Below are 26170 nucleotides of genomic sequence, written 5' to 3' on the forward strand. Positions count from 1 at the left end.
TAGATACCAAATAATTACTCCTTACATTATTAGAAAATGGGAAGTTCATGGGAATTTTAACTAAAAATAAATAAAAAAAGAATTTGCTTTTGTCAGTTTTATACCCTAAAATAAAAACGGTATTCTATTATCTTCCCAAAGTTCATAAAAGCCTTACGCAGCCCTCCAGGAGAACGATTATTTCGGGAATCAATTCCCTAACTTCTAATCTCTCTCAATACATTGAAGTTTTACTCCAACCATTTGTGAAATTACCAAATCAGCTCTTAAAGATAGTGGTGACCTTTTAAGAACAGTGCAAGAAATAACATGGAAGGAAAACGTCTGGCTTGTTACATGTGATGTAACATAACTCTATACAATAATCAAACATAATTTAGGGATAAAAGCAGCCAGACACAAGGTCTATAATAATACGAATATGCAAATGGAAAAAATTGGAATTTTTAATGGCGTGTGTTGATTTTCTACAAATCTTTTATTTTTTTTCTGGTATCAAGATGAGATTTTTCTACAAACGACTGGCAATGCGATGGGGACTAGGTTTGCACCCAGCTATGCCAATATTTTAATGTCCTATTGGGAACAATTCTTCATATGGCAAGGACATCGCTGGGTGGCAAACCAAGTCCTCTACAGGCGTTATATAGATGACTTTTTTTTTATTTGGGAGGCTACGGAATCAGATCTTTTAGCTTATATCAACACTAATTACTTTAATTTGTCTATGACTTAGAAATATAGCAATACCAGTGTTGATTTTCTTTTATTTGGTTTTATATGTAGAGAAGGGAATTTTAAAGTCCAAACCTTTTTTTAAAAGTGTAGGCGTGAATAGTTTTATTTGGACCTCAAGCTGCTATTATCCTTCATGGCTACAAAGCGTCCCCTATGGACAATTTTTAAGGATCAAAAAAAAAAATTGTTCAGATCACGGTGTATGTAATAAACAACTAGAAAAAGTGAAGTCTTAAACCCACGCTAGATTCTTTAACTCTAACATACAAAGCAACCCTTTACAGAACACATTATCGGATCAGAGGGATTCCGTCAGTCGGCAGGCACACTCCTACATCGTTTATGGACTTGTTCAACAGCCATGTTACATATGTTACTACTTTTCTTTGTTTTTTTTCTTCGTTTATAACCCTCAAACTTAAAGTTGACAGATCGTAGCTCACTATGCCAGGGAGTATTGAAGTGTCTAAAACATACGTTAAGGGGGTAATGGTGGAGACTCTTAGGCAGTCATCCGCCACATGGTTATACTTTGGATGAACTACTGTACCCTGTATACTATGTGTATGTCAATCGTTGTGAATTACAACCCATGCATGTTATCTCTGTCAACATAAATAAAGAATTAAAAAAGAAAAGAAAAAGTGAAGTCTTAATTTTTAGAGGAGGAATATAATCCACTTCTGCTATCTGAGGCAATGGAGAACACACACATAGAACTAATACCCTTGCCCCGAGAAAGGTGTCACAGTGCAATGAAAATACCTCCTCCAACTTTTCTGGTCTCCTAGTTTTTAACTTTAGTGCCCAATCTAATTTTGTTAAGAAAGCTATTCATAAACATTGGGATATATTAAAGCAGCACCAAGTATTATCCTTAATATTACCATCAAAACTGAAGAACATCTTTAGAGGGGCACCTACACTGAAAGATAAACTGGTACATAGCTATACAAGACCATCGCCAGAAAAACATTTCTTGAATTTCCATACAGGGTTTTTATAAATGTGGTACCTGCAGTATCTGTAAAATAGTAGGTCCACCATTTGGGGAAAATCACAGAATTTCATTCTACAGTAACCCAAAAAATATAAGATCAAAGAATGTACAACCGGTAATTAAAAGCAAATTATTCATTTATGAAGTTGTACCTGCGGTTTGCAATGCGTAGGGCAAACTTAAAGAATGCTAAAAACTAGACTGGGAGAACAGGTCTATAACATTAACCCCTTAAGGACACATGACATGTGTGACATGTCATGATTCCATTTTATTCCAGAAGTTTGGTCCTTAAGGGGTTAAAAGACTATTTGCAAAACATACACTATCGTACCAATTTAAGACACATCACAATAGCAATCCAGCCTCTCTAACTTCTTGTGGGATCCAACAGGTCAAAGTACCATGGAGAGGTGGTGATCTCATTAAAAAATCTAGTATATAGAGACATATTGGATCTATAATCTAAAGACGTTGGGCCCCATTTAGATTGAATGCAGAGTTTGAGATCACTAAAATCCTAGAACTTTTTTTTTTCCCCCAAGTTCCGACTTCTTAGCGATACAGGTTTTATCATACATTTTTTTTATGTATCACAAATTATTTTATCCTCATTTATATGCAATTCTGGAATAAATAAGGTTTTCATTTAAATTTTAATTTTTAATATTGTATTTTTATTCAGGAGAATTTTATTGGAATTTCTATATTGCATTGAACTCATAATAGTTTTTTCCTTTTGAGACACACAAGTTGTTTTGATTGTTATTTGTAATGTAATATATGTAAAGTGTGTAAAAACCGTATACCAAATGAACCTTTTATATACATACTTTCTATGCCGTTTGATATTTATGAATTGTAATTGTTTTATACCCCCCTCGTTATTATTTGGACTTTTTCCGTTTACAAGAGAAATTCCATACGGACTTTAATTCAATTCTGCCAGACATCCTATCTTGAGAAAGCCCGATCTAAAAGGCGAAAAGCGTAGATGGAGCCTGGCGGTAACATTGGAAGCAGGTCCAGCGGCACTCACAGGGGGCGTTCTTCCGAGGAGACAGAGGTCTGCACCGGTTCCAGTGCACAGGATCGGTTTGCAATATCCTATCGACGCAGCGGTAATACATCTATTTCGACTAGTGCCTAATACTGGTTCTTAGAGATAAGTTCCACCACCATATTCTGTAAGAGTTCCACAAAGGGGTTTTCTGAGGGAGAATCAAATATTTGCAGTGTTCCACCAGGTCTGTGTCTTTTCTAATTTAAGGTGGATACAAAGTTACACCTGGATTGGATCTATTTAAACACTGAATACACAGACTATTGTGCAACTATTATTCAATTCCCTATTCCTTGGAAATATAAACAATACACTAATGTTAGGACTCTAAAGATTTAGATTGATTTATTTGTTTTTTTTGTCATTCTTCATTTTTGCCGTGCTTAGATGTACAAACAGGCTCGTGTTGCCACAACAGCATGCACAGGCGAATGCGAACTTACAGATGATTTGGATTTATTGCTTTGTCCCCATTTTGTGTTATAAGGGAATATCTGCCAAGTGCTAATAATGCTTTTTTTTTGCCTATATTTGGAAAGAAGCAATGCTGGCACAGCACCCCTCTCGGAGAACCAAATGATTGGACCGTATACCTGCGGCAAGAGACTCTCTCAAACAGAGGGAAGGGGACAGTAATCCAAAGCTATAAAAGGGATTTGGAGCTGTGGTGTTGAATTATAAACACAGGAAGAGATCACAGCAGGAAAAGAACAACATTTAAAGGGGGGGGGGGGGGGGGGAGTCTGAAACAGAAAGGAGAATAGGACCTGTGCATGGCATGGAGAGGGGACCTTAGGAAAGACACAATGATTGTGGGTGAAACAAGCTGAAATTCTGTTACAGTGTGAAGAGAGAGCGTATGGCCCAGTATAAATATAAGGGGAAAACGACACAATCGCTAGGAATCTCACATTCACTAGCCGCTGATTTCCCACTTGTCCCATCAAAACCCTACTCCGTGCAGAACAAACACAATAAATGTGAAAATGACCAGCACTGCCGAAATACACACAGACTTCCTTAATCCCAGCTGCGGGTGCTCGAACACCAAACTGCCGTCAGATTAAATGTCAAATGTAATTGGAAAAGATACACTAAGAGAATTAAAGCAAATGATCCTTTTTTATGATTTGCTAAACAGGAAAAGGCCAGGAATACATAATGTCCTATACAAGCACACTAGAGAAACATAACTGATAAAGGCACTCCAGGTTCACTGGGCTACATTTCCCATGATTCCCCACACATTACACAACATGCTGAGAATATAGGGAGAGGCAGGGATTTGGGATATAGTCTCTTTGTGTCATAATGTGCATTTATTTATTTTATTTGTGCATGGAAATTCACATATAGCACACCATGCCACAATAGCCAGAGTATGCAGAGTTGAACAAAGGTTTACGTTAGTTAGGCAGTGGAAAAAACTTTGCACATTTTTACATTTTTAACGCTTAACAACGAGTTATATCTAGGCTGATTGTTAATAAAAATAAGAAAGTGGATTGGCGTAAGACAGGTTATAATGGTGATAGAGAACATTGCAGGCTAGTTGTTCAAGCTTACGTTACTATGTAATAGATATGCTAGTGGTTAGCTGTATCTGGCTACACATGCTGAATAGATCAATATAAGCTTCACATGCTACTATCTAAGTTTCACAGGCTGGGAAGTCCTGCAGAGAGTAGCTTAGGCAGGCTAAGTAGACTGATATTGCTAGAGAGACGAACCACAAGATGCCTTCATTGAACAGATTAGTAGATAGGGCAAAAAAGTTAAATAAAAGGTCACAGGCAATATGACAAATACAAAAAGCGAATGCCAAGTCAAATAGTATTGTGGCTGCAGGATCGTGTACAATTGTTATATTCAATGTACAGGTGGTGCCGATTAAGGCGAGTAGTAGACATAAAATACCCTGATGAAGAGTGTGCCTGACTGTTGTAGGGTAGTGGTATGGTAAGTAGCATTATTAGGGGTGGCCTCTTTAGCGTTGCCGGTGTCTAGGTTATGATGTGGCATTAGTCAACAGAAAAGTAAATTAAATTAACAGGTTTTAAAAGTTATGTCTAGTGACAGTTAAACCTATCAACAATATATAGTTATAACAAGCTTGGCTAAACAATGTAGGTGCTAGAGTAAGGTTAGCTAGTTTTGGCTTAACAGATTCGTCTAGTCTATGTAGGCAGCAGGTCAGTACGCTACTATATGCCAGACAATGTTAGACAGAGTGTCACGTTAGCCTCCAGCACATGCTAAACATTATGCTAGTAACCAGCTGCTGCTTAGTATCTATCGGTTGGGTCAGAAGCTGTGCACATTTAGTTATGCAGCCTGCGTTTCTGGCTAACTATGGATAAGGTTGCTTTAACACGGTTATGCTTTACATGTAAATGGCTGTATGAGTAGATGAAACGGTATAGGCTTAACAGTAAGGTGTGTGTTTAGCATTACATTACGTGAGACCATATACTGCTCAACATGGCGCTCACGGTTCTTAGTGTCCAGTCCGGGTCATTCACCCTACTCCTGATGCTCTGAGGGTGTAGCTGGCGTGATGGCTCGATTGCTTCCTCCCGTCTACGTCCTCCCGCCAGGCCTTTCTCATGGTGTACCCCCTTGGGTCGGGTGGTTTAACAGTGCTTTGCAGTGTGGGAGCGTAAATTCTGGCTTCTGCGAAGCGCGGTTCTTTTTCCAGCTGTGCTGCATTTCGCCTCCGGTTCCAGTTGGACGCTTCCTTCTGCCCTCGGGCCTCACTCTATTTTAGGCCGGCAATGAGTTTTCCGCCGTGCACAGGTGCCGGACCGGTGTCGATTGTTGCTCACGATCTGCTGAGTCGGTCCCCGACCCCTGTGTGCTGCCAGCTCTGGTAGGTTGCACGGTACTCGCTTAATTTTGCTCATCTTTGTGGGTGCTCGTGTGAACTGCGCCTGGCCATTTTGGCTGCCAGGCCCCGCCCCCCCCATAATGTGCATTTATTACTGCACTGGATGACCTGACCTTATATTCCAGCTCCAACAGGCTCCATCCTGGTATCTCATTACACGAGAAATGACTCCGGCTGTACATATAAGGCTATGAAGAGCTGAAGGATTCACATGGACATAGCACAGGACAGTTTACCTGTTTGTCGAGTAGGGCTGGGAAAATGGTGGACACCCAGATGATTTACACTGCAACTTGCTATTTCCTCTGTGGTATGTTTATCAACAATTTGCCCAGCCCTAGATGGCTTTGCAGAAAACCAGTTTGTAGACAATCCTTCTGGTAGGGCCCTGGGACAAGGTGGTGGCTTAAACCCAGAAGAGAGGAACGATGATTCTCTGCATGTTCATCTGAATACAGGTAACTTGATATCACCTCTCACTTGCGTGATCTTGAAACTGAGATTTAAAAGGGACACTAGTTACCAAAGAAATTAGTTGAATTAAGTAGTTTTGGTGTATAGATCATGCTCCTGCAGTCTCACTGCTCAATTCTCTGCCATTTAGGAGTAAAATCACTTTGTTTATGCAGCCCTTGTCACACCTCCCTGCATGTGACTTGCACAGCCTTCCTAAACACATCCTGTAAAGAGTCATCTAATGTTTGTACTTCCTTTATTGCAAATTCTGTTTAATTTAGAATTTCATTATCTTCTGCTATGTTAATAGCTTTCTATAACCTGCAGGAGCCTCCTGTATGTAATTAAAGCTCAATTTACAGAGCAGGAGATAAAAACTTTTAAAATAAGTTACATCTGATTGAAAATGAAACCACTGGTTTTATGCAGACTGTGTCAGTCACAGCCAGATGAGGTGTGGCTAGGGATGCATAAACAGAAACAAAAGTGATTTAACTCCTACATTTCAGACTATTTAACAGTGAGACTGCAGAGACATGATATATACACCAAAACTGCTTCATCCAGCTAAAGTTGTTTTGGTGACTATAGTGTTCCTTTAAGAAGAATTAGAGGAGCACTATAGGGTCAGGAACACAAACATGTATTCCTGACCCTATAGTGGTAAAACCACCATCTAGACCCTCTGGGCCCCTCATGCCTCAATAATAAGTGTAAAATCTTACTTGTATTCAAGTCTGGAGCTGCAGGCTTTGTCCCTTTTCATTTAGACTTGCCCACTGCCTGCTGACATCAGCAGAAGTGGTAGCCTGATCCAATCACAATGCTTCCCCATATGATTGCCTGAGACTGACAAGGAGGCAGATCAGGGGCAAAGCCAGCATGATTCAAACACAGCAATCAGCATCTCCTCATAGAGATGAATTGAATCAATGAATCTCTATGAGGAAAGTTCAGTGTCTGCATGCAGAGGGAGGAGACACTGAATGTCTGGATGTATTTTAGGCAGCCATGACCCAGGAAGGATCTCTAACAGCCATCTGAGGAGTGGCCAGTGACGTTATCACTAGGCTGTAATGTAAACACTGCATTTTCTCTGAAAATTGATTATTTTAGACTTAAATAGCAAAACTGTAAACATTCTACAGCTCTCCTTGATCTCTAACAATATGCAACACCATTAATATAAATTACTGCTCCAACAATCTCAGAATGGCGATAATTGCTATTGGATTCTCAGATAACACAGCTGCAGCGTAATAGACAGTGAAGGTGGTAAATGCAATCAAACCCTTTGATAATGAAATATTAAGTATGGGAGACGGCTTATAAGGTGTTTCCGATTGTGTTAGTGGAAGCAGGACGATAGCAAGCAGACCTTTATATAAAAAGACAGTCTGTTAGCGCGTGTCAATGCTCCCATTGATAAACAGATGGCGAATGAGCGGATGCTGTAAATAAGAGTCTGATATGCAAATCGCTTACCTCGCAAGTTTGCTGAGACCAAGAACCTGTTTGTTTGGCAGATATCCGATGTGCACCTGAAATATAGGAGAATTCATCTTTCAGATTCAGCAGATTTACAAATCTTGTAATTAAAAACAATCCTTAATAGTGAAAGGAAAATTAATCCAACTCTGCTTGACTGGACTAATAGCTAGAACTAGCTGAAACTTGCTTGTGTGGGGGATGGGATAAAGCGGATTATTTGTTCAAATTTAAGGGTAAAATAACTGAACTGCGTCACAGCACCCGATCGGCAGCGCGATGTGACCGCATCTGATCAGTGAGGTCACGCCATCACAGCACCCGATCGGCAGCGCGATGTGACCACATCTGATCAGTGCAGTCATACTGTCACAGCACCCGATCGGCAGCGCGATGTGACCACATCTGATCAGTGCAGTCATACTGTCACAGCACCCGTTCAGCAGCGCGATGTGACCGCATCTGATCAGTGAGGTCACGCCATCACAGTACCCGATCGGCAGCGCGATGTGACCACATCTGATCACTGAGGTCACGCCATCACAGTACCCGATCGGCAGCGCGATGTGACTGCATCTGATCAGTGCAGTCATACTGTCACAGCACCCGTTCAGCAGCGCGATGTGACCCCATCTGATCAGTGAGGTCACGCCATCACAGTACCCGATCGGCAGCGCGATGTGACCACATCTGATCACTGAGGTCACGCCATCACAGTACCCGATCGGCAGCGCGATGTGACCACATCTGATCAGTGAGGTCACGCCATCACAGTACCCGATCGGCAGCGCGATGTGACCACATCTGATCACTGAGGTCACGCCATCACAGTACCCGATCGGCAGCGCGATGTGACCACATCTGATCACTGAGGTCACGCCATCATAGTACCCGATCGGCAGCGCGATGTGACCGCATCTGATCAGTGCAGTCATACTGTCACAGCACCCGTTCAGCAGCGCGATGTGACCCCATCTGATCAGTGAGGTCACGCCATCACAGTACCCGATCGGCAGCGCGATGTGACCACATCTGATCACTGAGGTCACGCCATCACAGTACCCGATCGGCAGCGCGATGTGACCACATCTGATCACTGAGGTCACGCCATCACAGTACCCGATCGGCAGCGCGATGTGACTGCATCTGATCAGTGCAGTCATACTGTCACAGCACCCGTTCAGCAGCGCGATGTGACCCCATCTGATCAGTGAGGTCACGCCATCACAGTACCCGATCGGCAGCGCGATGTGACCACATCTGATCACTGAGCTCACGCACTCGCAGTACCCGATCGGCAGCGCGATGTAACCGCATCTGATCAATGAGGTCACGCCATCACAGTACCCGATCAGCACCGCGATGTGACCGCATCTGATCAGTGAGGTCACGCCATCACAGTACCCGATCGGCAGCGCGATGTGACCACATCTGATCACTGAGGTCACGCCATCATAGTACCCGATCGGCAGCGCGATGTGACCGCATCTGATCAGTGCAGTCATACTGTCACAGCACCCGTTCAGCAGCGCGATGTGACCGCACCTGATCAGTGAGGTCACACTGTCCCAGTACCTGATTGGCAACTCAGTGTGACCGCATCTGAACAGTGAGGTCACGCCATCACAGTACCCGATTGGCACCTCCATGTGACTGCATCTGATCAGTGAGGTCATGCCATCACAGTACTCGACCAGCACCGCGATGTGACTGCATCTGATCAGTGAACTCACGCACTCGCAGTACCCGATCGGCAGCGCGATGTAACCGCATCTGATCAATGAGGTCACGCCATCACAGTACCCGATCAGCACCGCGATGTGACCGCATCTGATCAATGAGGTCACGCCATCACAGTACCCGATCAGCACCGCGATGTGACCGCATCTGATCAGTGAGGTCACGCCATCACAGTACCCGATCGGCAGCGCGATGTGACTGCATCTGATCAGTGCAGTCATACTGTCACAGTACCCGATCGGCAGCGTGATGTGACCGCATCTGATCAGTGAGGTCACGCCATCACAGTACCCGACCAGCACCGCGATGTGACTGCATCTGATCAGTGCAGTCATACTGTCACAGTACCCAATCGGCACCGCAATGTGACCGCATCTGATCAGTGCAGTCATACTGTCACAGTACCCGATCGGAACCTCAGTGTGACCGCACATGATCAGTGAGGTCACACTGTCACAGTACCCGATCGGCCCCGCAATGTGACCGCGTCTGATTGGAGCGGTCACAATGAAGGAGGGACAGGTTTACTCATCTTGCCTCCAGCGCCTCGCTCTCTGCACAGCTCTTAGTACAGTGGTCGGGTCCAGCAGTGGGAAGGACGCCGGCTGCTGCTAGTGGCGTGAACGTACGTGCGGTGTCGCTTTTTCACTGTGCACGTACGTTCTGGGGTCATGGGACCCAATTTAGCAAATAGCTGGGTTTACAGGTTATTTAAACCCAAACCTGCACCTGTCGTAGTTTCCATCCTGTTGGTTATCCGAGAGCGAGTTCCTGTTACGGTTGTTTGGTTATTGATCTTGGCTTTTCGTATTTCTGGTATCCGTGACCCTTTGGCTTTGTTCTTACCATATTTGTTCCTTTCTGTATTCCTGACCTCGGCTGGTTACTGGTTATTCTTATACGTTAAATCGAGCCATTCTAAGGCCGGTAATATGTCGTTACTATTTGTGCTTTTGTTCGTGTGTGATTTAGTTCTGCGTGTTGGGCCATTGGTTCGTCCTGACAAACTGGAAAAATTCTCTAAGCCAGCTGTGCTTTCCATTCAACTACTCTGGCCTTAAATTCTACATTAACGTTCATTTTTCGCAGATAAATAACCCTAACATTGTGCAAAACACGCCAATCAGCAAACTGACCCTTCAGGAAATGTGCAATTGCAATTTCTCCACAATCTCCAGATTAGAAATAAAATTAATTGTGGGTGATTTGATATATTTTTTGTCACTATCAAAACAAATCAGGTTTAACCTGTTCAGAATATTACCAAAGGAACATCCTGCCCCATAACAGAATCGGTTGGCCAATTAAAATGTTAACGTATATATAAAGACACGTACTGAATAAAATACATTGTTTGAAAATCCTGTTGTGGCTCAGGCTAAAATAAGGAGACGCTGAAGAGGCCGTGGCATGGTTTCCAGGTTATTAATTTGTCACTGTGCCGGTCTGCGCTACACGCTTTCATACTGATAAAAAGACATTCCAGGGCGCTGTCTGAGTGTCAAATGTCCTACAACTTTTGTGGCTCTCATCTAACAAAAATGAAATCGAGGAAAAATTGGGAAGAATGCCCTAAGAAAAGGGAGGGTTGGGTGTAAACATAATTACCACCACAAACTGGCATTGGTGCACCAACACAGAAAAATATCCTCTACTGCCCAACGGATTATGTTTAAAGGGACACAATAGACAACAGAACAACTACAGCTTAATGTATAGTTCACGGCTTATTTCACAGTATACAGCTTATTGTATTTGTTCTGGTGAGTAGAATCAGTCCCTTCAGGCTGTTTGCAGTAAACACTGTGTTTTTAGAGAAAATGCAGTGTTTACATTACAGCCTAGTGATAACTTCACTGGTCACTCCTCAGATGGCTGCTAGAGGTGCTTCCTGGGGCAGTGCTGCACAGAGTGACTGACATTCAGTGTCTCCACCCTCTGCATACATGGAATACATGTTTGAGTTACTGACCCTATAGTGGTCCTTTAACATTCAAGATTGTGAGGTTATATCATAATAAACCCCTATTTGCAGTTTATGTGCCAGTTCATTATTTTTGATGGGGGTGGGGGGGGGGGGGGACCTATTTCCAGAGTTTGTGTTTAATATTCCTTTTATGAAACTATCCAATCATTTCTTACTGTGTCCAATACAAAGAGTTAGAAGTAAATCACCGTCATCATTCCACCATATTACCTTCCCAATGAAGGGCACTAAATGATGCTCGCACATAGAGAACATGTCGATATCTTTTACAATCACCATCTCATCGTGGTCCTCGTCAAATATGGCATCATTCAGCACATCTGGAACAAGACAAATCTCAATTAGTGATTCTACCGTGCTGTACAACATAAAACGATTACAATGACATTTAACCCCTTAAGGACACATGACGTGTGTGACACGTCATGATTACCTTTTATTCCAGAAGTTTGGTCCTTAAGGGGTTAAACACAGAACACCTCAAATAACTCTGCGATTTGGTCATTAACGGAGACATATCGTCTTGTTCCCCAGGTAAAAAGTTGCAGAATCCTCCCATGACTTGGATTTTCTCATTACATTCTTCATCTAGGAATTCCAGTTCACAAGGGCCGGAGGATATGAAACACAGATACGTCGGCCGCCTTATGGGCAAATGGAATTTCCAACTAACAGTAATAAACCCAACCAGCCCTGGCGGGCAAATCGAGGCGGTAAACACAATGAATTTTCTGTGATTTTGTTTTGGTTTAAGATAAAATCTTCATAAAACTTAACCCCCAGTTGCCTTCATCTTCCAACAGGAAGAGAAAATTAGGCTTCAAAATAAATGTTTTATAAGATGTTGGGGTGCTTTTTTTTTTAGCATATGTTAAATTGCGCTCACCTAGTGATAAGACATACAGAAAAAATTTAGAACCAAAGGGTTCACACGATGCTTGTGCAATTCTGTGTCCATCAGCATTTCATTCATTTATGGGAACGAGGGTAGACTCCGCGTTAGCGCTCGGCCAGTTCCTGATTTCACTGGAGGAGAGACTCACAGACCCTCAGAGGTGGCAAAACTTGAATTCTGTTCTCAGTATGTACCGGTGGTAAATCCTATTGTACTAAATGATTTCTCTCTCCGATTGGGAACATGGTACTTATTAAACATTTTTTACATAACACTCGCATCCGGAGTGCTTTACAAGCTGTAACAATTCATTCTATATGTGTGTGTTGGGCTGGATAGATATATAATATTATATATATATTATACACACACACACTAAGATTAGCAAACCCTGCCAGGACACTTCCTCTGACCATTTAGTATTACAGTGGATAATGGGAATTGTAGTTTATCAGCCTGACAGCCCCACGATTTCTCTAATGGTAAGGTTTATTTATGGTTTTCACGGCAGGAATCGGGCAGGTTGAATTTCAGGGTACGTTACGGCTGTCCGTGCAGAGAAAGATTACTCGTCACTGGGTACTGGAAGTGAAGGGGTTACATGGAATCGATCCTCTGGACAGTGATAACGGGCGCCTCTCCTATCTCTAGTCTTGCAGAAAATCAGACGCTTTCATTTCCGGTTTACTGGCAGCTGTGGACAGGTAACCATGGAAACGCAAATCTGCGTCATATTCCCTCTTTTATTAAGGTAATGATAGCCTTCGTGCTCAGCGCAGTTCGTCGTTTCATTTCACCGTGAATTAAAATGAAGTATTACAAAACAAACATCAGTCAGTAGAAACGTAAAACATTTCTAATTTTTTGCTTTGTGACCTCATGGTGCTGGTTTAACTCTTCGATTGCCAGACGCCTGATCCATGAAGTTGGATTATAAACTAATGGATAAAGCTTTTTAGAGCAGGGCTTTCTTATCAAGTAATTTACATACAGAATATAACAATCTCGAATTGTACAGCCCTGCAGAAGATGTTGGTGCCATATAAACTCTAATAATAATGGTGGCCAGACACGACTGGACTCCAATCCTATGACCTCCAGGCAGCCTGTCACTGGATGTGCATGACAGCAGTTACAGTACAGAGCAGCTCTCAGTAAGCCTGAGGCTGGAGAGATGGGGAGCAGGGAACGGTGAGATAGCTGGTGTCTGAGCATGAGACCAGGGTTTGGGAACGCACACTAGCGCTCAGTTTGTTACACTGGGTTTTGGTTGTGTAAACTGCAACCAGTGAGGGCTGGCAGATGGCAGTCCCCATGGAGTCCAGGTCACTCCCCCGGCCAACGCATTAGGACACTGCAGATATACTCCATATAAAAACCTTCATGCATTTATTTAGACATTTATCACTGGGTATATATATATAAAAACAGCTTCTAAAATGCTGCAGCTCTCTTGTCTGCAGTCTTTGCAAGCCCTCCTCTTCTAACCCCGCCCACACTTTCAGTCTGTACTGGGAAATGACCAATCAGGTGCCTCTTTCGAGAAGCCTCTAATTTTGAGCAGAGCGTGGCTTTATATTCATCAGGCTAGTTGGGTAGACTGCAGGCACTCTCTGCTCCCCGGGTGTCTGAGCGGCCATGCGTGAGTGGCAGGAGCACAGGCGTTTCTGCAATTATTTCTTAGAGAGACAATTACGAACCTTTTTTAAACTCAATTAAAATGAGCATATCCTGACACACAAAGCACTGCAGCAAGGTGACGTGTCCCTTTAATATCCATAAAGGGATTCTGCAGCGAAGAACAAACACACTGATTACAACAAGTAGGCTCTGATCCATGTAACAGGCTCCATCTAGCCTCCGAGAGCACAGGCCATTCATCCTTCACAGCTCCCACAAAGACACAATTAATCTGTTAGAAAAGATCTTCACCCGCTGGATAAAAGCTAATGAACGAACACGTTCTGGAAAAGGTTCAGCTGTGCCCGTGTCAAACACCAGATTAGCAAAGTCTGACAAAACAAACAGAAAACACAAGTTTCCCCCGAACACAAATTTGTTTTAATATGAATTACATCAAAAGACTGAAAGGGATAAGACTGGTTGGTTGTAACTGGCCCATCCAGCCTACCGCAGGGGTGCCAATTACTAGCAAGCTTTGCCAACATGTGTGTTTGGGCAGTACTGCACATAGAAGGCATTCGGGGCACGGTTACATGTGCTGTAGCGCTGTACAATGGGCTAAAAGGGACTGGATTTTGTCTAGACAGTTTCCCTTTAATTATAAAAGCTGCCAGTTTTGTTTGTCCTCACATGGCAGATAAAACCATGTTTAAATGAGAGGTTATTAGTTAGTACAATACACTTAGTAACAGAGGGCATTTCATGTCTAACCAAATAAACGCCAGGTGTTGGCGAGCCGAGCACACAACACGTTTCACGAAGGAGAATTAAACGAGCAAAGTGACAGGAATGAATGGATGATAAATGGATCGCTCGCACGCCACGCTGTCATCTTCACAGACATTAAAGGGACATTCTGTGCTCTGTGTTAATTGATTTAGGAACGGTAGCTTGAGTTTAAATGGACACTGTAAGCAACATAACCACTACAGCCCAGCGTATCCTTACAGCCCAGCGTATCCTTACAGCCCAGCGTATCCTTACAGCCCAGCGTATCCTTACAGCCCAGCGTATCCTTACAGCCCAGCGTATCCTTACAGCCCAGCGTATCCTTACAGCCCAGCGTAGCTTTAGAGAGCTAATAAGTACTGGACTATAAGCACGTCTATACGAATGTGGGATAGAGGTCAGGAGGGGCAATGCTAGTGAGATGGGAAACGAGCTTCCTCCAGTTTGTCCATGCGCACACAATATGTGTAGAAGAGCCCCGAATTTATTTTGAGTTGTTTATGGTCTGTTGAGCGTTTTTTTTTTTTTAGCGGTTTATTGTCTAGTAGGTGGTGGAGGGGGACGGGGAGTTCAATAGGGGTGATTCTGGTGACGCTGGTCATTCTGACTGTGCTGATCTTTACATGCATCTTGTGTTTTCGTTTCCCTTACTCTGGCTCAGCCGCCCCAGGCAGGATATTAAACTCCCACTGCTCTGAACAATAATTTGTACATTCAAACACGGACGTAATAATACCGGCCACTGTCTGCGCTGTATAACTGGCAGATCGTAAAGCTCCTTCTGTTATTAATGTAACAGGACATGAAGAGATCTGGAAAGATTAAAACTCACCGTGCTCGAGGTTAAAGTAAAACCAAAGAAGATTCTCCTCTTATCACTACCATGCAGAATTAATCCAAAACAGGGAAAAGTCCACCCAGGCTTATTCAGTAATCAGCCAGGCACGGGCTCCCAATGGGCCCCCCATGAAATAAATGGAAATGTCAATGGGCCAAGTATACACTCCCACCCCCCCCCCCCCCCCCAATGTAATAAATAAATGGAAATCTCAATGGGCCAAGTATACACTCTCCCTCCCCCTCAATGTAATAAATAAATGGAAATCTCAATGGGCCAAGTATACACTCTCCCTCCCCCTCAATGTAATAAATAAATGGAAATCTCAATGGGCCAAGTATACACTCTCCCTCCCCCTCAATGTAATAAATAAATGGAAATCTCAATGGGCCAAGTATACACTCTCCCTCCCCCTCAATGTAATAAATAAATGGAAATCTCAATGGGCCAAGTATACACTCTCCCTCCCCCTCAATGTAATAAATAAATGGAAATCTCAATGGGCCAAGTATACACTCTCCCTCCCCCTCAATGTAATAAATAAATGGAAATCTCAATGGGCCAAGTATACACTCTCCCTCCCCCTCAATGTAATAAATAAATGGAAATCTCAATGGGCCAAGCATACACTCCCACCCCCCCCCCCCTCCACCTCCCCCCTAAATGTAATAAATAAATGGAAATCTCAATGGGCCAAGCATACACTCACTTGGGCATGAAACCATGCATGTGATCGGTCAAAAAGACTTCCAGGAATTTCCTGAACCCCTGCTCTGATCTGGGTGGTTTGGGGATATGTTGTATATTGGGGTACTTTTCATACTTTATATATAAAAATGTGTGTTTTTCTGCCTGGAGATAATTGAGTTACATACAGGACTTGACTCAATTATCTCCCAGGCTAAGGGGAGGGATTGTGTGTAATGTGTGAGTGTCACCTACTGTACTGCATTATCATTGGCTTGTAACAATGCTCATCCTGTTCCCTTGCATGTGGACTTGCATGTAAGGCCAGCTGTGACACCATTAAAATTGAGTCCTGCTTAACCCTCAATCCGTAGCTTGGTCTCGTGATTGGAGGGGAACTGCTATACTGCTATATCACTAGCTCTTATACAGCTAAACTCTCCTGGAGGAGCGGTCTTTCCCACACGGTCCTGGATAGCAGAGGTTGGTCCCGGGTGGGAGGAAGATGGCAAGATCCCAACTAAGCTACGGCGGTTGTGGAGTCTGCGGTGCTTGTGGTGTACGGTCACCATAACCCAGAATTCACACAATACACAGGATACTATCACCATGTACCCAGAATTCACACAGTGCGCAGGATACTATCACCATGTACCCAGAATTCACACAATACGCAGGATACTATCACCGTGTACCCAGAATTCACACAGTGCGCAGGATACTATCACCATGTACCCAGAATTCACACAGTACGCAGGATACTATCACCATGTACCCAGAATTCACACAATACGCAGGATACTATCACCATGAACCCAGAATTCACACAGTACGCAGGATACTATCACCATGTACCCAGAATTCACACAGTGCGCAGGATACTATCACCATGTACCCAGAATTCACACAGTACGCAGGATACTATCACCATGTACCCAGAATTCACACAGTACGCAGGATACGGTCACCATAACCCAGAATTCACACACTACGCAGGATACTATCACCATGTACCCAGAATTTACACAGTACGCAGGATACCGTCACCATGTACCCAGAATTCCCACAGTACGCAAGATACGGTCACCATGTACCCAGAATGCACACAGTACGCAGGATACGGTCACCATGTACCCAGAATTCACACAGTACGCAGGATACTGTCACCATAACCCAGAATTCACACAGTACGCAGGATACGGTCACCACGAACCCAGAATTCACACAGTACGCATGATACTGTCACCACGAACCCAGAATTCACACAGTACGCATGATACTGTCACCATGAACCCAGAATTCACACAGTACGCAGGATACGGTCACCATGATCCCAGAATTCACACAGTACGCATGATACTGTCACCATGTACCCAGAATTCACACTATACGCAGGATACGGTCACCATAACCCAGAATTCACACAGTACGCAGGATACTGTCACCATGAATCCAGAATTCACACAGTACGCAGGATACGGTCACCATGTACCCAGAATTCACACAGTGCGCAGGATACTATCACCATGTACCCAGAATTCACACAGTACGCAGGATACTATCACCATGTACCCAGAATTCACACAGTACGCAGGATACTATCACCATGTACCCAGAATTCACACAGTACGCAGGATACTATCACCATGTACCCAGAATTCACACAATACGCAGGATACTATCACCATGTACCCAGAATTCACACAATACGCAGGATACTATCACCATGTACCCAGAATTCACACAATACGCAGGATACTATCACCGTGTACCCAGAATTCACACAATACGCAGGATACTATCACCATGAACCCAGAATTCACACAGTACGCAGGATACTATCACCATGTACCCAGAATTCACACAATACGCAGGATACTATCACCATGAACCCAGAATTCACACAGTACGCAGGATACTATCACCATGTACCCAGAATTCACACAGTACGCAGGATACTATCACCATGTACCCAGAATTCACACAGTACGCAGGATACTATCACCATGTACCCAGAATTCACACAATACGCAGGATACTATCACCATGTACCCAGAATTCACACAATACGCAGGATACTATCACCGTGTACCCAGAATTCACACAATACGCAGGATACTATCACCATGTACCCAGAATTCACACAATACGCAGGATATTATCACCATGAACCCAGAATTCACACAGTACGCAGGATACTATCACCATGTACCCAGAATTCACACAATACGCAGGATACTATCACCATGTACCCAGAATTCACACAATACGCAGGATACTATCACCATGTACCCAGAATTCACACAATACGCAGGATACTATCACCGTGTACCCAGAATTCACACAGTACGCAGGATACTATCACCATGTACCCAGAATTCACACAGTACGCAGGATACTATCACCATGAACCCAGAATTCACACAATACGCAGAATACGGTCACCATAACCCAGAATTCACACAGTGCACAGGATACTGTCACCATGAACCCAGAATTCACACTGTACGCAGGATACTATCACCATGAACCCAGAATTCACACAGTGCGCAGGATACTATCACCATGAACCCAGAATTCACACAGTGCGCAGGATACTATCACCATGTACCCAGAATTCAAAAAGTACGCAGGATACTATCACCATGAACCCAGAATTCAAAAAGTACGCAGGATACTATCACCATGAACCCAGAATTCACACAGTACGCAGGATACTATCACCATGAACCCAGAATTCACACAATACGCAGGATACTATCACCATGTATCCAGAATTCACACAATACGCAGGATACTATCACCGTGTACCCAGAATTCACACAGTACGCAGGATACTATCACCATGAACCCAGAATTCACACAATACGCAGAATACGGTCACCATAACCCAGAATTCACACAGTGCACAGGATACTGTCACCATGAACCCAGAATTCACACAGTACGCAGGATACTATCACCATGTACCCAGAATTCAAAAAGTACGCAGGATGCTATCACCATGAACCCAGAATTCAAAAAGTACGCAGGATACTATCACCATGAACCCAGAATTCACACAGTGCACAGGATACTATCACCATGAACCCAGAATTCACACAGTACGCAGGATGCTATCACCATGTACCCAGAATTCAAAAGGTACGCAGGATACTATCACCATGAACCCAGAATTCACACAGTGCACAGGATACTATCACCATGAACCCAGAATTCACACAGTACGCAGGATACTATCACCATGTACCCAGAATTCAAAAGGTACGCAGGATACTATCACCATGAACCCAGAATTCACACAGTGCACAGGATACTATCACCATGTACCCAGAATTCAAAAAGTACGCAGGATACTATCACCATGAACTCAGAATTCAAAAAGTACGCAGGATACTATCACCATGAACCCAGAATTCAAAAAGTACGCAGGATACTATCACCATGAACCCAGAATTCACACAGTGCGCAGGATACTATCACCATGTACCCAGAATTCAAAAAGTACGCAGGATACGATCACCATGAACCCAGAATGCACACAGTGCGCAGGATACTATCACCATGTACCCAGAATTCACACACTACGCAGGATACTATCACCATGTACCCAGAATTCAAAAAGTACGCAGGATACTATCACCATGAACCCAGAATTCACACAGTGCGCAGGATACTATCACCATGAACCCAGAATTCACACACTACGCAGGATACTATCACCATGAACCCAGAATTCACACAGTACGCAGGATACTATCACCATGTACCCAGAATTCAAAAAGTACGCAGGATACTATCACCATGAACCCAGAATTCACACACTACGCAGGATACTATCACCATGAACCCAGAATTCACACAGTACGCAGGATACTATCACCATGTACCCAGAATTCAAAAAGTACGCAGGATACTATCACCATGAACCCAGAATTCAAAAAGTACGCAGGATACTATCACCATGAACCCAGAATTCACACAGTGCACAGGATACTATCACCATGAACCCAGAATTCACACAGTACGCAGGATACTATCACCATGTACCCAGAATTCAAAAAGTGCGCAGGATACTATCACCATGTACCCAGAATTCAAAAAGTACGCAGGATACGATCACCATGAACCCAGAATGCACACAGTGCGCAGGATACTATCACCATGTACCCAGAATTCACACACTACGCAGGATACTATCACCATGTACCCAGAATTCAAAAAGTACGCAGGATACTATCACCATGAACCCAGAATTCACACAGTGCGCAGGATACTATCACCATGAACCCAGAATTCACACACTACGCAGGATACTATCACCATGAACCCAGAATTCACACAGTACGCAGGATACTATCACCATGTACCCAGAATTCAAAAAGTACGCAGGATACTATCACCATGAACCCAGAATTCACACACTACGCAGGATACTATCACCATGAACCCAGAATTCACACAGTACGCAGGATACTATCACCATGTACCCAGAATTCAAAAAGTACGCAGGATACTATCACCATGAACCCAGAATTCAAAAAGTACGCAGGATACTATCACCATGAACCCAGAATTCACACAGTGCACAGGATACTATCACCATGAACCCAGAATTCACACAGTACGCAGGATACTATCACCATGTACCCAGAATTCAAAAAGTATGCAGGATACTATCACCATGAACCCAGAATTCACACAGTACGCAGGATACTATCACCATGAACCCAGAATTCACACACTATGCAGGATACTATCACCATGAACCCAGAATTCACACACTATGCAGGATACTATCACCATGAACCCAGAATTCACACACTATGCAGGATACTATCACCATAGCCTTCCAGCTGAAGTGGTAGAGGTTAACACAGTAAAGGAGTTTAAGCATGCGTGGGATAGGCATAAGGCTATCCTAACTATAAGATAAGGCCAGGGACTAATGAAAGTATTTAGAAAACTGGGCAGACTAGATGGGCCGAATGGTTCTTATCTGCCGTCACATTCTATGTTTCTATGTTTCTATGTTTCTATGAACCCAGAATTCAAAAAGTACGCAGGATACTATCACCATGAACCCAGAATTCAAAAAGTACGCAGGATTCTATCACCATGAACCCAGAATTCACACAGTGCACAGGATACTATCACCATGTACCCAGAATTCAAAAAGTACGCAGGATTCTATCACCATGAACCCAGAATTCACACAGTGCACAGGATACTATCACCATGAACCCAGAATTCACACAGTACGCAGGATACTATCACCATGAACCCAGAATTCACACAGTGCGCAGGATACTATCACCATGAACCCACAATTCACACAGTGCGCAGGATACTATCACCATGTACCCACAATTCACACACTACGCAGGATACTATCACCATGTACCCAGAATTCACACAGTACGCAGGATACTGTCACCATGAACCCAGAATTCACACAGTACGCAGGATACGGTCACCATAACCCAGAATTCACACACTACGCAGGATACTATCACCATGTACCCAGAATTTACACAGTACGCAGGATACCGTCACCATGTACCCAGAATTCCCACAGTACGCAAGATACGGTCACCATGTACCCAGAATGCACACAGTACGCAGGATACGGTCACCATGTACCCAGAATTCACACAGTACGCAGGATACTGTCACCATAACCCAGAATTCACACAGTACGCAGGATACGGTCACCACGAACCCAGAATTCACACAGTACGCATGATACTGTCACCACGAACCCAGAATTCACACAGTACGCATGATACTGTCACCATGAACCCAGAATTCACACAGTACGCAGGATACGGTCACCATGATCCCAGAATTCACACAGTACGCATGATACTGTCACCATGTACCCAGAATTCACACTATACGCAGGATACGGTCACCATAACCCAGAATTCACACAGTACGCATGATACTGTCACCACGAACCCAGAATTCACACAGTACGCATGATACTGTCACCATGAACCCAGAATTCACACAGTACGCAGGATACGGTCACCATGATCCCAGAATTCACACAGTACGCATGATACTGTCACCATGTACCCAGAATTCACACTATACGCAGGATACGGTCACCATAACCCAGAATTCACACAGTACGCAGGATACTGTCACCATGAATCCAGAATTCACACAGTACGCAGGATACGGTCACCATGTACCCAGAATTCACACTGTACGCAGGATACTGTCACCATAACCCAGAATTCCCACAGTACGCATGATACTGTAACCATGAATCCAGAATTCACACAATACGCAGGATACATAGTTACATAGCTGAAAAGAGACGTGCGTCCATCAAGTTCAGCATTCCTCACATATGTTTTTGCTGTTGATCCAAAAGAAGGCAAAAAACCCAGTCTGAAGCGCTTCCAATTTTACAACAAACTAGGAAAAAATTCCTTCTTTACCTCAAAATAGCAGTCAGATATATCCTTGGATCAAGCAGCTATTACCCCACTAATTAGAAATTATATCCCTGTATGTTATGTTTTTGCAAGTATTTATCCAATTGAACCCAGAATTCACACAGTACGCAGGATACTATCACCATGAACCAATAATTCACACAGTACGCAGGATACTATCACCATGAACCCAGAATTCACACAGTGCGCAGGATACTGTCACCATGAACCCAGAATTCACACAGTACGCAGGATACTATCACCATGAACCAATAATTCACACAGTACGCAGGATACTATCACCATGAACCCAGAATTCACACAGTGCGCAGGATACTGTCACCATGAACCCAGAATTCACACAGTACGCAGGATACTATCACCATGTACCCAGAATTCAAAAAGTACGCAGGATACTATCACCATGAACCCAGAATTCACACAGTGCGCAGGATACTGTCACCATGAACCCAGAATTCACACAGTACGCAGGATACTATCACCATGAACCAATAATTCACACAGTACGCAGGATACTATCACCATGAACCCAGAATTCACACAGTGCGCAGGATACTGTCACCATGAACCCAGAATTCACACAGTACGCAGGATACTATCACCATGAACCAATAATTCACACAGTACGCAGGATACTATCACCATGAACCCAGAATTCACACAGTGCGCAGGATACTGTCACCATGAACCCAGAATGCACACAGTACGCAGGATACGGTCACCATGAACCCAGAATTCACACACTACACAGGGCAACCAGTAGAAGCAGATGAACATTGAAAGGAAGGGGTGTGGGTGCCTATAGTGTCCTTTAACACATTCTAATGTGTTTAGAGTGAATAAACACAGATCTGCAATCCTTCCCAGCGTGAGTGAATATGTGATTCTGTGGATTTACTGACAGCCTCGCCCCATTGGGAACCAGTTTTGGTGAAGTCAAATGATGACAGACAGTCAGAGCATTTTGCCAAATAGGACTTCAACTAGGGAAGGGTTAAGGAGCCGGGTTCACGGACCCTGTTGGCCCATTCCATCTTTAAAATGTGAATAAAAATTGCTAAATTAAAGAGGGTAAAAAGTGCTATAAATGTTAATTTCACAGCAGAGTCCCCGGATCCTTTCTTAGGCACAGTCTGCACCCTCGAATATACAGCTTAGCGGAGTATAAGGGTTTTATAAATAGTAAGAATACTTAGCTTTTCATTAACGTGTCTGGTTTTCAAAAGCAAACGAGAAAACCAAATACTGCGATGGAAGGCGGTCACGCCACCGATACCTCATTAAATATAAATGGAACATTTTATCAGATTAAACGCTGCTCGTTTCTCAGGAAATGCACTTTTGTTAGGACCCTCACTAATAAAACAGTAGGGTTTATTCATTGAACAGTGCATTCTAGTAAAATCTATAAACTCTCTGCCCTCCCTCCTGCTCACAGATGTTATTGAGAAGAGCTGTCCAACAACAGCACCTGCCAACTTTCCTGGGCACATGGTGTCACCCTGGCCTACTGTGCGTGCAATTATTTATTTATCCTCCAAGGAATCGGGGTACTGTGGCGTGTAACCCCCCAGCCCAGAACTACAAGCCTAAAGTAGATGCCGGCAGAAGGAATCCAATGGCCACGAACTAGAGGGCAAGAGACCCAGGGACAAGAGTTATCACATCTATAGTTTCTGTTTATTGAGTCAATACGTCCTCAGTATTTTTCGCTGCCCTGCAGTTCACTAGCTTATCTGCAGCTGGAGTTTGTAACTTTGTACGAGTACATGGAAATCAGAGGTAGATCTGATATGTGTGGTTACTTTAAAAAAATAAATAAATAAAAAATAAGTTTTTATCTTAAATAACAGTGGTTTGTTTGAATGCTCAGTTCTAGTAAGTGTGTTCTATGTTTATTAGACGGACGGTATATATGGTGTATTAAATGTAGAAACCAATCACTGATTGAGTGCTTCCATGACACCTCCAGCTTTATTAACAAGCTCACACGGCTACGTCACGGCTCCGCGACTTTAAAAAAACCAAAACAAAAAAAAAACAGGCTTCATTGTCCTGCATATAGGACCAACAAATGGAGCAGTGTTTTACAATATAATGGGGATACATACAGATAAAATAACGTGTAAATGTGGGAATTTTAGGAATTCTAAACAATTTAACAATGATTGCACTTTATTGAAATCCAAACTGCAAAACAAAAAGCTAAAGTGTCCTCACTGGGACTATAAACCAATAAGGAGAATGACCACTTTTAGCTTAAACATTGCAATTCAGTATTGAGAGAATTATCCCAAACTTGAAGCCACATTAGACAAACTGGAATCAATCGAAAGTTCATTATATTTTCAGCTATTGTGGCCTCACACGTGAAGACCCAGGAGTGGAAATAACCCAGAGGACATTGGGTGACACTATGGGGGGTCCAGCTCACACTCTGTAGCTGGTTAAATAAGATGCCCAAGTTCAGGTATGCAGTTTACAATTGTCAGTATTACTTTTTGCACAATGTATCTGTAAGTACCTGGGATTCACTTACCTGATATGGTCTCTTGGTAGCCTTTGGTGAAGTACTGCATGGCTGTGGCTGCTCTCCAGGGGGTCTTCAGGAGCCCCTGCCTGCTGGGGTCCTCTCCCAGTGACCTGAGGATGGTGCTGTAAGCGGCAGACAGGGTGGGAAGGTTCAGCTCATTGTCCTCCTCGCTGCGGGTCCCCTTCTCTCTCCAGCTGTCCACAGGTGGGGTGCTGACTGTAGATCTGCCCACCCGGCTCAGGGCAGTTCCTGGGTTCTTCTTTTCTGAATTGAACCCGTTTATTTTGACAGATCCATTCTCTGCCATGGCTGGCACGGAGGGAGGGGGCTTCTCAGACCCTGCACCAGAGGTCTTCTAATGTCCCACAATGTAAACCTGACTAACTGATCCTCTCCAGAGAGAACTGCTAGAGAGGAGAGAGCTAGACCCCAGAGAGAGCTAGACCCCAGAGAGGAGAGAGATAGACCCCAGAGAGGAGAGAGATAGACCCCAGAGAGGAGAGAGATAGACCCCAGAGGGGAGAGAGCTAGACCCCAGAGGGAGCAGGGAGATCAGGAAGTGGTTTGTCTCACCAGGTGGACTTTCCTTTTCCAATATACTCTGCCTGCAGGAGCTATGACCTCAGCAAAGCTGGCTGATTAGTTACGAGTTAAAGTATAAGGGAAGGGAATCCAAGTTCACAGCAACTACTCAGCCAGCCTTAAATATGGAGCCTGGGCTAGGGGTGGTAGAGGGGGGCAGTGGAGCCTGGGCTGGGGGTGGTAGAGGGGGGCAGTGGAGCCTGGGCTGGGGGTGGTAGAGGGGGGCAGTGGAGCCTGGGCTGGGGGTGGTAGAGGGGGGGCAGTGGAGCCTGGGCTGGGGGTGGTAGAGGGGGGGCAGTGGAGCCTGGGCTGGGGGTGGTAGAGGAGGGCAGTGGAGCCTGGGCTGGGGGTGGTAGAGGGGGGGCAGTGGAGCCTGGGCTGGGGGTGGTAGAGG

At 43.9% G+C, this 26170-nt stretch overlaps 1 protein-coding gene across 1 annotated transcript in view; it reads right to left on the minus strand.

Moving 5' to 3' along the window:
* GCH1 (GTP cyclohydrolase 1) overlaps window positions 1-25906 on the minus strand; it is a 41327-nt gene extending 15421 nt beyond the window's left edge. The window contains exons 1-3 of the mRNA XM_063439786.1: window positions 25201-25906; window positions 11570-11679; window positions 7630-7685 (exon numbers count right to left, since the gene is read on the minus strand). Of these exons, the coding sequence (XP_063295856.1) occupies window positions 7630-7685; window positions 11570-11679; window positions 25201-25501 (467 nt within the window). The 5' untranslated portion in view covers window positions 25502-25906. The remainder of the gene's footprint in view (window positions 1-7629; window positions 7686-11569; window positions 11680-25200) is intronic.
* Between the last annotated feature and the right edge of the window lie 264 nt (window positions 25907-26170).

The sequence above is a fragment of the Pelobates fuscus genome, chromosome 13 (assembly GCF_036172605.1).
Source record: "Pelobates fuscus isolate aPelFus1 chromosome 13, aPelFus1.pri, whole genome shotgun sequence".
Taxonomy (NCBI): Eukaryota; Metazoa; Chordata; class Amphibia; order Anura; family Pelobatidae; genus Pelobates; species Pelobates fuscus.